The sequence below is a fragment of the Lithohypha guttulata genome (genome assembly GCF_036872675.1).
Source record: "Lithohypha guttulata strain CCFEE 5908 chromosome Unknown scaffold_1, whole genome shotgun sequence".
NCBI classification, from domain to species: domain Eukaryota; kingdom Fungi; phylum Ascomycota; class Eurotiomycetes; order Chaetothyriales; family Trichomeriaceae; genus Lithohypha; species Lithohypha guttulata.
Window position 1 is genome coordinate 2,819,748 of NW_027042750.1, and position 15,165 is coordinate 2,834,912.

Below are 15,165 nucleotides of genomic sequence, written 5' to 3' on the forward strand. Positions count from 1 at the left end.
CCCCACTTCCTCTGCTCTCCTCTTTCCGTGTGATCAACAACCCGCATTCTTCCCACCAGGAAACAAATACGGACAAACAACATTCCCATCCCCAGGATGTCCCTCCACACCAACATTCTCACAGTCGAGACCCAAACCAGTAACTTCTTTGTAAATTGGATAGATGTATTTCGACAAGTGACCAAAGAGCAGAGGCAGGTTGAATGTGATACATGCGGTGTTTGCAGGGCCGTAGTGGCATTGCCTTAAACCCCATCACAGTGATTAGCTTAAAATCTTGAGAGAGAGAAAAGATTCCTTCTCTTAGTACTAGGAAGGAAGACTAAGAATAGAGTCTTACCACTCCGTAATCGCTGCCCCCTTCGCTCTCAATTTCTGTTTGAAGAGTCCCCCACATTTACATTTCGGATCTATGCCGTCTTCTGATGCGCTGCCGTCTTTTGGGATGACGATGGCGTAGGAGTTGGAGATGCCGTTTTCTTGCCAGATGCACCAGGCGTCGTCGAGGTCGTAGGTTGGGGTGGAGAGAATGGGAGTTGCGAGGAGGAAGAGGGAGAGTGGTAGGGTTAAGGGATGCATCGTTATTGGTTGTCGTTGTTGGAGTTATGGGTCAGGAGGCAGTTCTTGAGGGTAAATTCGATTATAGGAGTTGCTTCCAAAGGGTATGAAAGATTGAGGATCGGTAGTAGTCCTGTTGGCAGACCGTTCGTTTGCAAAGGTTCGTAATCGTCAGACTCAATGTGAGGCGCTAGTAAAAAGGTATAAATTGAAGCATCATCACAAACACGACTGAGCAGACACCTTCGGTTCTTGGCGCAAACACTCTCATTCATGCCTGCCAGACAGATCTCCTGATTCATGCTATGGCTCAAAGTAGTATCGTTAATACGTCTTGAACTCCGACTCGACCGTAATGGCGACAGATGAGAAATGGGTGCCTCGGAATCGGGAAAATAGCGTGGCTGACAGAGATCAGAACTCGATTGTTTAGTTGTAAATACATCCTCAATGATCAAACTTCGCCTGCTTGTCCTTCAGCGCCATTCAACCCTATAAGCAGAGAAGAGAAGAAAACAAAGGGAAACAGGATCGCTGGCAACAGGTCTCATACGACACAGGTATATCTTTAGCTCTTTTGTACAAATCATTTTAGCACAAACTCCATATCAGTCTCCACTCCGTAACTTTTCCAGCTCTGTTAATGACCGCCGAACAACGATCCAAGATCGCTAGTTTTAGCGTTGTCTGGAAGTACATAGAATGCAAGGGCAATGATGAAGTACATTCCCAAGCATAGTAATCCTTCCAAGTAGTTGGACTTGCCATCCTGGATCAGGAGAATAACCACCAAGCTGGCCAGGAAAAAGGAAACGGTCTCGAAAGTTTCGAAATGTAGAGTCATGGGCTGTCCCATCATCCAGCCAAGGATGACCAAGAAAGGCGTGACAAAGATAGCGATCTGCAAGCTTGAACCAATGGCGACACCAATAGCCAAGTCCATCTTGTTCTTGTAGGCGACAATAACAGCCGTAACGTGTTCTGCAGCATTTCCGACAATAGGAATCAGGATGAGACCAATAAAAGTCTTGGAAATATGGGCTTTCTCGACAATGGCATCAATACTGTCGACAAGGTAGTCAGCGCAAACGGAGACGAGGATAGTGACCAAGACCAAGGCTGCACCTGCAGCCCAGGGGCCGAGGACTTCGGGTCCTCCTTGGTCCTCCTGTTCGCCTTCCGGCTCTTCGAAAAGGTCTGCGTGAGTCTTGAGCTGAAAGAAAAGATATGCAACGTATATCACCAGGAGGATAATCGAGGTGCCGTGTGAAAGAATACTAATCTTTCCTTCTTCATGGTCCCCATCGTCCATAACTGAATAGAGTGTAGCAGGAATGATCAATGATGCAGTTGCGACAGCCATCAAGGAAGACATTGTACTTGCTACGGTCGAGTTGAAGCTTTGTTCACGATATCTCAGACCACCAGCGAAGAAGCAGCAACCAAGGACGAGAAGGATGTTCGAGAGGATGGAGCCGAGCATACTCGATTGAACAATGCGAATCTCGCCATTGCGAAGGGCGATAATGCTGACCTGTTGCTTGTTAGTCTATCACCATGAATGGAGAAGAATATACTCACAATTAATTCGACTGCATTCCCGAAAGTTGCGTTGAGAAGACCTCCAATGGTCTGACCAAGAGGGATTGCCAGCTCTTCTGTAGCAAATGCCAACAACGAGGCCAAAGGGATGATCGCGATGAAGTTGAGGACGAACTGTAAAACTGGATCCCAGTCGCATGCGCCTGCGATTATGCCAATTGGTACAAATACCAGCAACACGTTGACATAGTTCGTCTTCAGCACCTTCCAGATCGTGGACGTCACCAAGGCTGGATATCTCACAGCTGGATTAGGATGCTTGTCATATGGTGTGCCTGAGCTCGTCCTTGTAATTCTTTGTACATGTTGATCGACATGGTTCAATAGAGCAGATCGTTCGTTAGGGTTCGCCGTGCCATTCGGACCATTCTCGACGTCGTTATGGGCAGTAGGTCGCGACATTGAAGCCTTTCGCATAGCACCCTTCAGTCCCTGCGCTGTTCCCGACATTAGTACGACTGACAATGGGATTGCACAGTCAAGCTCGGTGAACAAGGAGTACTGAAAGTTCAGCGGCACAGCCGAGCGAAGAGAAGGGAGTCAAAAGAAGGTTGTACTTACGCCAACGCATTTGTAGCTTCGATTCCTGGTATTTGACCAGTAACCGCTGTCTGGAGAATGCTTGACTTGTGAAATGAAGTGGTCAGTGAGCTTTCACGCCAATGTAGCCAAGCCCAATGACGGAGACACTTGGCACAGAGAATCAAGCACTTCCGGCCAGACAACTATCGATGGCTTCGAAATTGAGGGGAACTATAGTCAAGCTTCTCGATTTGCGCGAAGGAAATAAGCACAACTCGCGTGGACGGTGCAAGTGGTTCTTTGCAAAGTCAGCAAATGATACTGAAGGATGGTCGAGGCAGTGCATAAGCCTCTAGCATTTTGGAAGGAGTGGCATCATGGACGTCTACCAATTAGTGAGCGTCAGTAATACCCATCAGCACTTGGAGACACGTTTTCGTGGCTGCAGCCAATCGAGGTCACCATGGTTATGCACTATATCCCTTGGCCCAGTCTCGCTCGCCGAAGTTCAACACGAACTCAGCCACCTCTTCCACTCGTGCCAAGAGCGTCAATGCAGACACCCGAGATCTTAGCCTGTCCCAGTTTTCGTCTCACTCCGTGCTCCAACAAAGAACCGGTATTGGTGCGATCAATCCAGGTTTCAGGATCTGACCTTCCTCGCACGAACGATGGCCATGGCAGATGTGTAGGTGACTTGTGTGCCTCGCTGGGTGTAGTAACCTCCAGGCATGGCCTTCGTTCCAGATCGCACTACACTTCACTGCTAAATGACAGGTACGTCGCTGGGACCATGTAAGAGGCACACACTGTGATGACATGCTGGTAGCAGAACAGTCTTGTGAACGGAGATATCATCTCCTTAGTGAGTAAGATTAAAGACCATTCCTTACTGCCCGGTCGTCTTACCACGTGGCGGAGGTACAAAGACAAGCGAAGGAGTACCGCGTGGACTGGTTGCCAGCACAAGAGGCTTGTCACATCCAAGCATTTTTATCATGATGTCTTCGTCAGATCCACCTCCCCTTCCTCGACGACTTACAGTACATAAGTCCTTCTTCGATTAGGTATGAACGAATTTGCAGGACCGTTTGGTCTACACAAAGTTAAGGCAGCTGCGCGATTCTGTTTCCTTTTACTACAACACCAAAATCCAAGCCTTACGACGACGACTTCTGAGTATATATTTCAGCTACGGGGATATAACGCGTATAGAGGGAGGGAGCAACGGTCTACCGTGATTTACATTTTGGTATCTCAAGACCAGAAACGAATTGTTCATGGCGAATTGGCTGAACACCACCCTTGAAAACAGGTCTGCCTAGCAATTTCGCCATCATCTATGCAAGGCTATCTCTGAGAACGCCAGACTCAAGCCAGCCGCGAAAATCATGCCGGCGTTATAAAGACTCGAAATGTGATTCCGAACATCATGCAACGTCAATCCTCGTGTTCGTGTGTCTCGTCTTCTATGCAATATATGCCAACTCGTCATTGTCCAGTCGCTCAATGTAGTCCTTCTCCATGAGGATGTCAATGTTCTTCTTGATGTCGGACACCTTGGGTGGAAATCTGTTCTTGACTTGGGTAATGACCTCTTCGACAAGTTGCACGTGGCGCAACTTCTTTCTGCCTTTCATGATACGTACAATGACAGCTTGCAGAAGAAGCTTACGATCCTCCTCAACGGTCTTGTGGGTTTCATCGGATTCTGTCTTTTGTTCAGATTTGATAGGCACATTCAAGTTGACCTTCAACTTCTTGTTCTTGAAGCCTCGGTTCAGGGTGTACTTGGTGCCAGCCTCTGGCTTACCACCTTCTGGTGTGGCAGTGACCACTCTAGCCTTCTGGAAAACACCCATAACCGCTGTATCAAGGATGTCGTCAGAAAGTTGGGTATATTCCTTGATATCAGCGTAGTCCAACGTTTCCTGCTCATTGAAGAGCAATAATACCGCCATTTGATAAGTGGATACCATGAAAGTATATGGTACCTTCCCTTGCTTGACATAATTGGCACGAACCTCTCCCTTGCATAATTGCCACAACCATGTCAGTTTTCGGCCAGTGTGTTTACCGTCGTAGAAGCGCTTGAAAGCATCAATAGCTTCATTGACTTCGGTTGGTGGCGAGAAAGGTGAGTTGGGAGGATTTAAAGGCCAGAAGCTGGTACCCAAGATTTGATATGTCGAGTCAATGGTGCGCTTCTTTGAGCTATCCTCCATGACTTTGTCATACCAATCCTTGTAAGCTGAATTAAGATCCTTCGATACCTGAATGTCCTGGAACATACGTTGAAGCTTGTTGGTGTATTCGAAACCACAAGCCTCCTTCAATTTGCTGATCATGCTGGTTTCGGCATCGTCAGAGACTGAGCTGACGTTGACCAAACGTTTTGCCAGCATTCGTGAGTAAAACTTTTGGAAGACATCTTTGTCCTCAATGTACTTGAATACAACCATTATCTGCAGTAGCAGGTCTTCCAGCTCGGACTCGTCAGCAGCCTTTGCGCCTTTCTTAAGCAATTGGTCGGTGTACTTGGCGAGTAACTCGGGTGAGCGTGAGGAGTTTGATTTGCAAACCTCATTGCGATTCACAAATTCTTTGCAGGCATTATCAAGAGACCGGACAAATTCAGACTCGCCAGTAAAAGCGACGGTAACGAGCTGTTGGTACTTAGAGTGGATATCGAGAAGTGCGTCGATGTATACTTTTGGTTCAAAGTTGTCTCCACTGCTGGCCACCTTGTCGACAGAAGCCAGACCAGCTTTTCGTACATGAGCTTCGAAGCGGTTTCGGAGCGGGTCCAGACCATCCTTTATTCTGGAGAGCAATTTGTACATACGTGTTAAGTCATCGACACGCTCGTTGTCAAGTAGAACTTGGAACTCGTCGCGGAGCAGCAGAGAGTGGTCCGTAATAAGGGCCTCATTGCATGCATCCATCAACTTCTTCATAATATCGGGGTGTAGATAGAGGCCGACACGCTCCTTCTCTTCGTCCAATCTAGCCTCTGCCTTCTTCATGTACTCAACCACGCTGTTCTCAGCAACAAAGAGTTTCGATTCTCTCTGGTAGTAATCTTTGGTAGCTGTGAGGAAAGGAGCTTCGAAGTATCTTCGGTAGACATCGAGAGTAGACTTGGTAGGATCGTTTTCGTCGAGGCCTAAAGATACAAAAGAGTCAACGATGGCCTTGACCTGTAGCTGTTCAATTGTTTCTCCGTTCCTCTGCTTTTCAACCAGTTTCAGCACAGCCTGCATGACTCGCTCCTGTACCTTCTGGAAGAAGTCGTCTTTCCATTTGACCAGATGCAGGGTATAAATGTCGTAGATGTTCTTCTTGCCCTCGTCCATCTCTCGTTTTACCCAGTGACGGTTCAGGTATTTAAACAAGTGATTGTTGTATTTTGCGGCATCGGTATATCTCTTCCATTCTCGAATGTAAAAGGACAAAAGCGCTTCGTCAGTATGAGTATCCGCACGGGCGTTGACCTCTGCCAAGTGCTTGGACAGATATTCACCTAGTTTGTCGTAAATCTCTTGACCCAGTAAATGAGCACCACGCGAGGCGCTATGAGCAGCACCTGCCGGCGATGTGGTCGTAGGTTTCTGGGAGGTGCAAAAGTTGTGGACTCTAGTGTAGACACCCATGTAGGTCTTCATGTCGACTCCTTCTCTCAGCTTCGTCATGACCTTCTCCACGTTCTCCTCTAAGTAAGCCCATGTCGACTCGAGGTTATCACGGCCACGATTGGCAGGATTTGAGGCTGCGACGGGCGCCATGTCTACTGTGAAGGACCGACCGATACCTCTAGGGTGGGAGGATGATGTAAGCCTCTATAGTTTCAGCAAGCGATTGTATTAGCAAGCGTATTTGGAAGTCGCACCCGGGCCGTAGTGCTGCTGTTTGTGTCTTTGTATCGTTTCGAGGAGTAGGCCGGGCTGTTACAAGTGGCGGGCCAAAGATAAATGTATTCTCGACCCTTCGTTCGAAGTAAAAGAACTAGCCACGGGTTGAAGTGAAGTTATTATGTGAGAATTGATAATAGAGATGCGGCGCAAGGCAGGCGCAGAACAGAAGTGTAGCAAGGTATCACTGCATTGAGGAATTAACTTCGATAAACGACCTGGCTTACCGGTGACCGGCAGGAATGATGGAAGTGATACCGTGGAAGCCTGCAGGCAAAAGTCTTGATGCCTGACAAACCCAATCGCTTTTGGCATGGTCGCATCTGAGCGCGTGGTCACGTCATATCCTAAATCGCCTACTGAAACTACTCCACGATCATCACCACGATGTATCAAACGAGGTCAGAGTGTTTTGAGTGTAACAATATCATTCATTGATTGTATCTTAAGCATCTTACAATACGAAGATGTCATTGAAGCCGTTGAGTTCACTCAGAGTCTCGAAGCACTTCGTGCCTGCTTGGAAGCAAATTCCAAACACATCAGTCCAAAACAAACCATTGCTCATATATCATGGCGCCTTCGACAATTCATCTGCCTCTAAAATTGAGTCACACCTGAAATCAGTAGGTGTCGTCGAGCCGCAGTGGAGATATACAATGTACTCTCGGTCACATTTCCACTCTACCTCACATGAAGTTCTCTGTGTTGCAAATGGCTCGGCGAAGTGCTGTTTTGGTCATGAGGATAATCCGGATAGGGTTGAACCCACACTCTCTGCGGGAGATGTCATAATCGTCCCAGCTGGTGTCTCGCATCGACTCTTAGAGGACCTCGGAGGTTTTCAGATGGTGGGAAGCTATCCTTATGGCTTCAATTGGGACATGTGTTACGGCAAGCCAGGAGAAGAAGACAAAGTGAAAGCCATTGCCGGCCTGAGCTGGTTTGAAAAAGATCCAATTTACGGCGAAAAGGGTCCTGCCCTCGACTTCTGAGGCCAAATCATGGAGATCGCGAAGCTGTTCGTTATCCAGGCAAGGAGTGTACGTCTGGAGTGATCAAGCAAGGCATTTTCATCGGGGGTTGATTTGCTCAACAAGTCTGCTAATGTCAGCTTTCAATTGAGGAATACTCAGCGCGGAACGTACCTTAGTATACTGATAGAAAAAGTAAGCAGCCACGCGACCAAAGAAATAAGAAGGACGCTGCTCAAAGCTTCTGCTCTGCGGCAGACTTGGTCAAAGGTGAAGTCTGTGCCTGGTGTTGACCCAATCTCGCAAGGCCCTTGTCCAATCTCGATCGAGTTGAAGGCCAGACTCAGATTAGCTGACTGAAAAACAATAAAGAAGAGGTCCAATAAGACGAGTCGAACCTTCGCGGCCGCTCGTCGTAATCCCAAAGGCTTTGAGAAGTATTCGTCATAGGTGATGTAGACAGTGTAGACTATTGCGACAACATCCACAATGATGGCCATCAAGGCAGATGGATCTTCTCGTTCGTAATTGACGTTGCCTTGACTGACCCTGGCGGCACAATAAGAGTCCCTAGAACCTACTGGCTGCTCAATACATCTCGTGAGGATGTTGTTTTCGTGGAAAATTGAAGCGCCTAGCCCCATGGCTATCGCTGCAAAAGAAATGACAGTAAAGCGAAAGACCAAAGGAATGAAAGGATTACGCATGATGGCAATGTGCAGACGCTGATACCAGGCACGCCTCTTTCGCCGGAAAGCACGATATTTGTCGCTGCCGTCCTCAACATCGTCGTCGTCGTGGTCGGCTAACCAAGGCTTAGAGTAGTCAGTGAAGTTTTCGTTCAACCATTCCGCATCCACCTTCTCGCTGGCGAAGTTCTCTCGAGGGTAAGCACTAGCACGAGCGAAGGAAACCCATCGTGAAGTTGGCTCGCTTCGAGGAGCGCCCGACGAAGTTGAATAGCCACGTTGTAAGTTGGAGGGTGTGTGGTTGTGTGCTGCTACAAGCGCATTGCCAGGAGCATGTGGTATGAGGAGACCAGCTTCCCCGGCTTCTACCACATCGTCCTCATCCGCATCCTGAATCCAGGCTGGGATTGTCCTCACTGGTATACGTTTGATAGGCTCTCGTGCACGTGGAGGTTCAGACTGAAAGCGTGTATTTGGCCTTGCTATGGCTCCTTTTTTGACCGAGTCGGCGCGCTTCTTGCTGGTCGTATGTGTGCCTTTGTGCTTGTTGTCTACCGATGTCGAGTTGACTTTGTTATTTGTAGAATCTACCAATGCGTTGTCGGTCGAGGGAGCCGCCAGTCGACTGTCTTTCTCAGAACTCTGAGTGGCCCCGTGGATCCGAGACTGCGCATGCCATGGAAAGCCGACCTGTGCCATACCCTGCCAACAGGTTCTGGCTCAGGATGGCGTATGGTATTACTGTTATTGCCGATGCGGCATAATGTTGATTTTGAGGAGAAGGAAAAGTCGCGATGATACTGCTCGTCGTTGTCGATGCGTCGTTATGCTGTGTAATACAATTGTACCAAAAGAGAGAATAGGCAAGAGCGCCTCAGCACCGGATTTGCTGGTGTCAGCTGAAGTCAGTAAAGCTGCTCTTGGTGTCTTGTTTCTGGGGAACCTCGTGCGAGATTGTGATTGAAAGACGTTGCTCCGCCTCATTCCCTGCTCAGACCAGCGAATTTGTGGCTAGGGACTCCAGTGTTAGGTGTGGCTTTCAGGCCCAGAAGCAGAAATCCGGCGCAATCTTCGGGCCACCAAATGACGCATCGATTCTAATTTCAAGAATGCGCCTGCACGAGCTGCTGGCACCAGCTATTTGTTTTCAGTTGAGCTTCTTCTGTTCGATTCAATTCTGCCTCATAACTATATGTCTTTATTTCGTCACGATTGCGCAATGAGACAAGCTAGGTAGAAGACAGGCATGACTCTGCTCGTGAACAAACCAGAAGCACTGCTGCTATGCGCATTTTCCTCCTGCCTCTGACGACCAGGCAAGCTCTCGTCTATTGCCAACGCGCAGCGAAACCCGTCTCGGAGAGAACCATTCTCGACAAGATCACCCAGAAGACGACGGACACCTGGGCCAAGTGGGAGACCTTTGAGAAAGGATGGCAGAAGCAGGTCGTCACGTATGGTAATCGTGCTCTACAGCGCATACCGTACCAGGAATGGGGGTTAAAGAGCTTTCCATCCTCGAACGCAAATCTACAGGCCGAACAAATCACGGATGAGACCAAGTTCGATGTTGTCTATCCCGCAAATTTTGTGAAGGAAGCGGATGTCCCCAAAGTGCTGAGCAGGCTTGCTAGAGAGCGCAAGCAGCTGCACTTCAACCGTTTTGTTGGCAGTCTGGTCGCTATACCTTTCACCATCCCTTTTGCCCTGATTCCTGTGTATGTCCTCCAACCAGAACCAAATCGTTGGTTCACACAACTGACACTGTGTAGCATCCCGAATTTACCTTTCTTCTACGTTGCCTATCGTGCTTGGTCGCATTGGAAAGGTACACTGCCCTTAGCCTGGGTCCCAAGCTTACTGACGGCTAACACAAAATAGCATTGAAAGGCTCTGATCACCTCGACTTCATCTTGGACCACCGCTTGTTTCGACCCATAACCACGGACGCTGTCCAGAGTCTCTACAAACGTTTCTGCCCGCATCCAGCTCGGAACTTCGAGTTTGTCACGAGATCGCAGGTCGACTCTGGTGAGGTACAAAAAGAGGAGCTTTTGCTAAGTGCAGGTGCTCACAACGAGGTAGCGAAGCTACTTGAAGTGCCAGAACTCAGTGGTGAAATCGAGCGCGCTGTTTGGCAAGTTGAGCAGGAATTTCGCAAACAAGAGCAAGAGAAGGAGAAGTTACAGCTTCCTTCACGTCAGAATCCCTCTGGTGAAGAGAACGAGAAACGTCCATGAGACTCAGTAATCGCAAGCTACCACAAAATGTCCTTGCTCTTGTATCGAAACAAATATCTACAACTCAACTCGTTCAGCACTACCCTGTATATGGGGTACTATAACCTACGTCCAGTCTCGAATTACGTACAGTACCTTCCTTGCAATGACCATGAGTTCAAATGTCGATGTCCTGACAGTATCTGTATCGTCACGTGTGCATGATATTTCCGCAAACACATACATTCCTGCCACTTCACTCTGTTGTCAACTAATCTGCAGATGTTCTTGCTGTGACAGGCCCATGTTGCGGTCAATATGTTTGTTGCCATGTTCTCTGAGTGCACGATGATTGCAGTCAAGCATCCTGCAATTGTAGCGCGAAAGTGCAGCCTGCGATGAAGCCAAACGCGGTTGACGAATCTGCACACTGTTAAGCAGTCAAAGTCACTCATCAGATATCATTCATTTGACACGCTACCCGTTTCTCGCTCCGTAACCAGGCTGTTTCTGTCGGGGGTGCTACCTGCCCGAACAAGTAGTCACCCATTCACCAAAACTGCCTCGAAGAAGGTGACTGCCTCCTCTATCACCTCGAGCCACCCTCCGAGATTAATCGAGCACCGGTTTAGATCTAGCTTTGCACCAATTCCATATCGCAACTTCTCTCGACCTACGCCAGTGGCACGATGGCGACGATGAACGGACTCTCATACATCCCCAACCAGCCGTACAACCACAACGAAGCATACCACCCTCATTCTACAGTTCTCGAGCCGGCTGACTTTGATAGCGAAAGCGGAAACCTGAAGCTTACTTGCAGACCTTTTTGTCTTCCGTCTAATACATGCGGCGACCATGACTTCCTGCGAGCCATATCTCTCACACGTTTGGCACCTACTGCTTATGCCACGAATAAATGTGCTTGGAAGTACAATGCACGTCACAGTGCCCAATCAATTTTGCCTTTTCTCTACCTTGGACCTGCCTCCGTCGCTCGCGATTCTGCTTATATCAAGGACAAAAATATTACTATGGCCATAGTGGTTCGCAGCGCCCAGTCAGCAAGAACTCAACCAAAGTGGCTTGATCCTTCTCGATTCCAGTCTTGTGCAAATATACAGACAGCTACTTTCGACATTGATGGGCCTTACGACCTGATCAGGAGAATAAAACCGATGCTTAAGACAATGACAGACCACCTACAGAGCTTGACGACAACTTCGCAGCTGAATACTGTCAACGACGTTGGTGGCAGGATCCTTGTCTTCTGCGAGAACGGCAATGATCGATCCCCTGTGCTTGTAGCTGCTTACATAATGCTTGTCTACGGCATCAGCTGGCACGAGAGCTTAAACTTTATCCACGCCTTTCGGTTCTCTGTGTCACTGAATGGTGGATTGAACGATATGCTGAGGACCTGGCAAGGGATTCTGCAAGCAGAGTCCGACACTGCAACTTTTCCTAGCAACAATGGGACTTCTACATCAACATGCAATGCACCACGCAGGGTCAAGCGGTCCATCGAAGACGCCTACGATTCCGACGAGACAATGACGGAAGACATTGAGGTTGCAACACGTCCCGGTGTAGAACCTTTTGCTGATATACGACGATAGGGCAAAATCGATGTTCGTGGTCCCAGGCTATATGCATGCATGGCATATGAGTGGCAGCTACCACTTTGACAATCACGGGACTGACCGCAGGGAACGCTTGAGGCACTACACCTGCTTTGTGGAACAACAAAGACTTGAATGAGCATACACGCATCTCCTAGCACGAATTATGAGCCAAAGCTGAAGTCAGTGAGATTAAGTTAAATTCAAGGAACACGATGTGATACACACAATAAACTTACTTTAAGTATTGACACCTTACCTTTCACTTTTTTCCAGAGCCTGACCTTCCGTCGACAACTACAACTTTCTTTATCACCACGTAGTACGAAAAATTGTTTGCCGCTTTCGTGCTTATGACAGACAGCTCCGAATTACTACCTACAACCACTCGTACGCAACAGAGAAGATGCAACTTCGAAAGACCATTAAGAGACCTGGCCGGTTTGATGAGGAGGTCTTTGAGGCCGGACATGCAGATGTCACGATGACGACCGGTATGCCATCTGAGGACTATACGGTCCCCAGGCGACTGGTCACCGAGCCCGCTTTCCTGCCTACAGCAGCAGCTTTTCCCTCCGTATCTCTGTCAGGGGCTCCAGAATCCCCTTCAAGGAAGAATTGGCTTGCGGAGGCTATTCAAAAAAGTAACGAGACTCGGTCAGTCGATCCTGCCTTATTCAGTGAAGGTTCTGAGGGTGACGATGATGGCGAAGATGGATACACCAGCCAACAGAACTCTCCTGACGTTGACACATCGCGCTACTCCAATATATCGCTTGAGATGGAAACGAGTCCTGTGCGAAGTGATGAGAACCATAATGCTTCGAATGTTACATGGTCGATGCTTGAGCCAAGCATACAACTGTATATCTTCGAGAGTCTCTTCGTCAGTCTAAAGCGTGCCAACACAGTGGCAGAGGTTTTAGCCTTGGATGCAGAACAGCTCGAAAATGTGGCTTATCTACGCAACTTACGACACATCCATCCCATGAGTACTGACCTACTATGGAAACATTGCGCCAAACGTGGCACAGGTGCGACGACTGGCGTTTACGACGGTAGCGCACCACCGGTTGAGCCCGAGATTTTGCGTCAATACATGAAGTATTTTACCTTCGCTGAACAGCTTAGTACTGCGTCCGAACCGCAGAGACTCCTTGGTTTGCACTTTCTTCGCAAGCGTGGTATCGACGGCGACTTCGTCGATGCGTTGCTCAGAAATCAGCAAGGTATTTGGTCAAGACCTCCAGAACAAGCGAGCATAGGTTCTAAGGATGTAGGCGACCATGCGCATTTCCACGAGACAACTTTCCGAGATGAGAATACTGTCCAGGGAGGTACGACACATACGAGCCACAACTCAGCGTTTCCCAGACCATCGTCTCGATGCTGCTATTTCCCATCAGACTTTCGGCAGACTTTTCTGTCCAAGCCCTTGTTGGACATTAGTGCTGCTGTACCACATCTTCGCTTTAGCCTAGATAGTGTCGGCTCAGAGGGCGAGATATCGTCCACGGCGCAGAGTCACCAAACTGGTACTTACGGCCCTGGTGCTAAAGCAGCACCAGATACGACAGTCGTCGCGGCTGAGGATCCTGAACGTCGTGCTTCGCAAACTATGCACCAACCAACCACGAACTCAGCGAAAGATGGCAGCACAAACACGACTGCAGATACGGGTTGGGTCTGTCTGTTGATGCACTTGATCACCGCTTTTGACGCCCAGAACGAGCTTATCTTGAAGAAAGTGGCGGACATGCCTTTATCTAACCAGGATCGAGCAATCCTTCTCGAGGCAAGTAAAGCTCAATGCGAAAAGAACATCCTCAAGGCATTTCGAGAGAAGATCACAGAGTATAGTCGTGTTTTCTCGAGATCGATCACTCAGGAAAACGCAATCAAAGCCTCTGCTGCGTCAGGAAAAGATCTCCCTGTTCAATTCGACGGAAGAGCTGGTGAAGCGGCTGTAGCCCTGCAGTCGACTCTGGCAGGCATTGCGGACGATGATACAATCGGGGTCCGTCACGTTGAAGGTGTAAAGCATAAGAATATTCTCAGTAGTATTGTGAGCACTAAGAGTCCGACTTCTACACATGACGGAAGCACTGGTCGTCGGAAGGTGGTTGGCTTTTCGGATAATATGACGGTGGCCAGAAGGCTGAAGTTAACGACAAGAAAACGGCTTGAAAATACCGCAGGCCTAGAGAATGATGGTATGTTAGAGACACCACGTCGTGCAACACCTCCAGAACAAAAATCGCCTATTGCACCACCATGGTCACCTCTAGTTGACCGGGATTTCTCAGATCGAGAAGACCTGCAGCTTCCGCCTCCTCCACTGCGACCAAAGCAGCCCTACAGTAATCTTGCCACGAGCAACCTTCGAAGCTCGACCCCATGGAAATCCAGAGCCGTATCTACCGCCCAACCTCAACAACCGCCGCTCGATCAGCCCAACGTCCAAACACAAGAGCAGTCCAAACCTGAACGCCTAAAAATTAAGTTCAGGATGGCACCCTCGCAACCTCCATCCCGCTCGTCATTGCTAGCCAACAATACCGCCTCCTTTGGAGACACTGATATATCTGACCGCTCGCGGCGATCCTCTTTTCTGCCACTGAACACTACTGAACTTGGAGTATCTTTACCTCCAGCCCTGCCTCCTCCTCAGCAGTCGAGATCACCACTAGAGGATAAGGGAAAGAAGAGAGCGCCGTATCAGACCAAGGCACGAAAGGCAGCAGCTGAAGCCGCGAACAAATCAGAGCAACCACCACCTCTATCTGCTTAGACGGAGAGCAGGCTTGGGGCAGTTCACAGATGTTGTCAAGCTGGAGACAGGACTTTGCTGGCATGACTCGATACTGGGTAAGCATGGGTTATTTCAATGACTGATCCATTGACTGATTTATCGTTGATCGAATATAAGCAGGACATAGGGTAGCAAAGCTGACTTCAAGGAGAAAATCTTCAGATCTAGGACACGATTAGCACAGTGGATAAGAAGTTGAGGAGCTAATCTTCGATTCCTACTAGGCAGCTCTGCCGTCCTTCTATAACATAAGATC

The 15,165-nt window shown here is 48.7% G+C and overlaps 5 protein-coding genes across 5 annotated transcripts; 2 read left to right on the plus strand and 3 right to left on the minus strand.

Moving 5' to 3' along the window:
• Positions 1-1,198: 1,198 nt before the first annotated feature.
• VCX1 (Vacuolar calcium ion transporter) lies at positions 1,199-2,610 on the minus strand (the record flags this gene model as incomplete). The annotated part of the gene is made up of 2 exons (XM_064895410.1): positions 1,199-2,092; positions 2,140-2,610. The coding sequence occupies 2 exons, from the start codon at positions 2,608-2,610 to the stop codon at positions 1,199-1,201; spliced, it is 1,365 nt and encodes a 454-aa protein (XP_064758097.1).
• Positions 2,611-4,151: 1,541 nt separating this feature from the next.
• On the minus strand, positions 4,152-6,467 carry CDC53 (ubiquitin ligase (cullin) of SCF; the record flags this gene model as incomplete). Its single annotated transcript, XM_064895411.1, has 1 exon — positions 4,152-6,467. One exon carries the CDS (start codon positions 6,465-6,467, stop codon positions 4,152-4,154), a length of 2,316 nt encoding a protein of 771 aa, XP_064758098.1.
• A 1,199-nt stretch (positions 6,468-7,666) lies between these two features.
• Positions 7,667-8,955, minus strand: LTR64_001031 (uncharacterized protein; the record flags this gene model as incomplete). The annotated part of the gene is made up of 2 exons (XM_064895412.1): positions 7,667-7,694; positions 7,742-8,955. 2 exons carry the CDS (start codon positions 8,953-8,955, stop codon positions 7,667-7,669), a joined length of 1,242 nt encoding a protein of 413 aa, XP_064758099.1.
• A 585-nt stretch (positions 8,956-9,540) lies between these two features.
• Positions 9,541-10,496, plus strand: LTR64_001032 (uncharacterized protein; the record flags this gene model as incomplete). Its single annotated transcript, XM_064895413.1, has 3 exons — positions 9,541-9,974; positions 10,029-10,084; positions 10,138-10,496. 3 exons carry the CDS (start codon positions 9,541-9,543, stop codon positions 10,494-10,496), a joined length of 849 nt encoding a protein of 282 aa, XP_064758100.1.
• A 2,007-nt stretch (positions 10,497-12,503) lies between these two features.
• On the plus strand, positions 12,504-14,888 carry LTR64_001033 (uncharacterized protein; the record flags this gene model as incomplete). The annotated part of the gene is made up of 2 exons (XM_064895414.1): positions 12,504-13,434; positions 13,504-14,888. 2 exons carry the CDS (start codon positions 12,504-12,506, stop codon positions 14,886-14,888), a joined length of 2,316 nt encoding a protein of 771 aa, XP_064758101.1.
• Between the last annotated feature and the right edge of the window lie 277 nt (positions 14,889-15,165).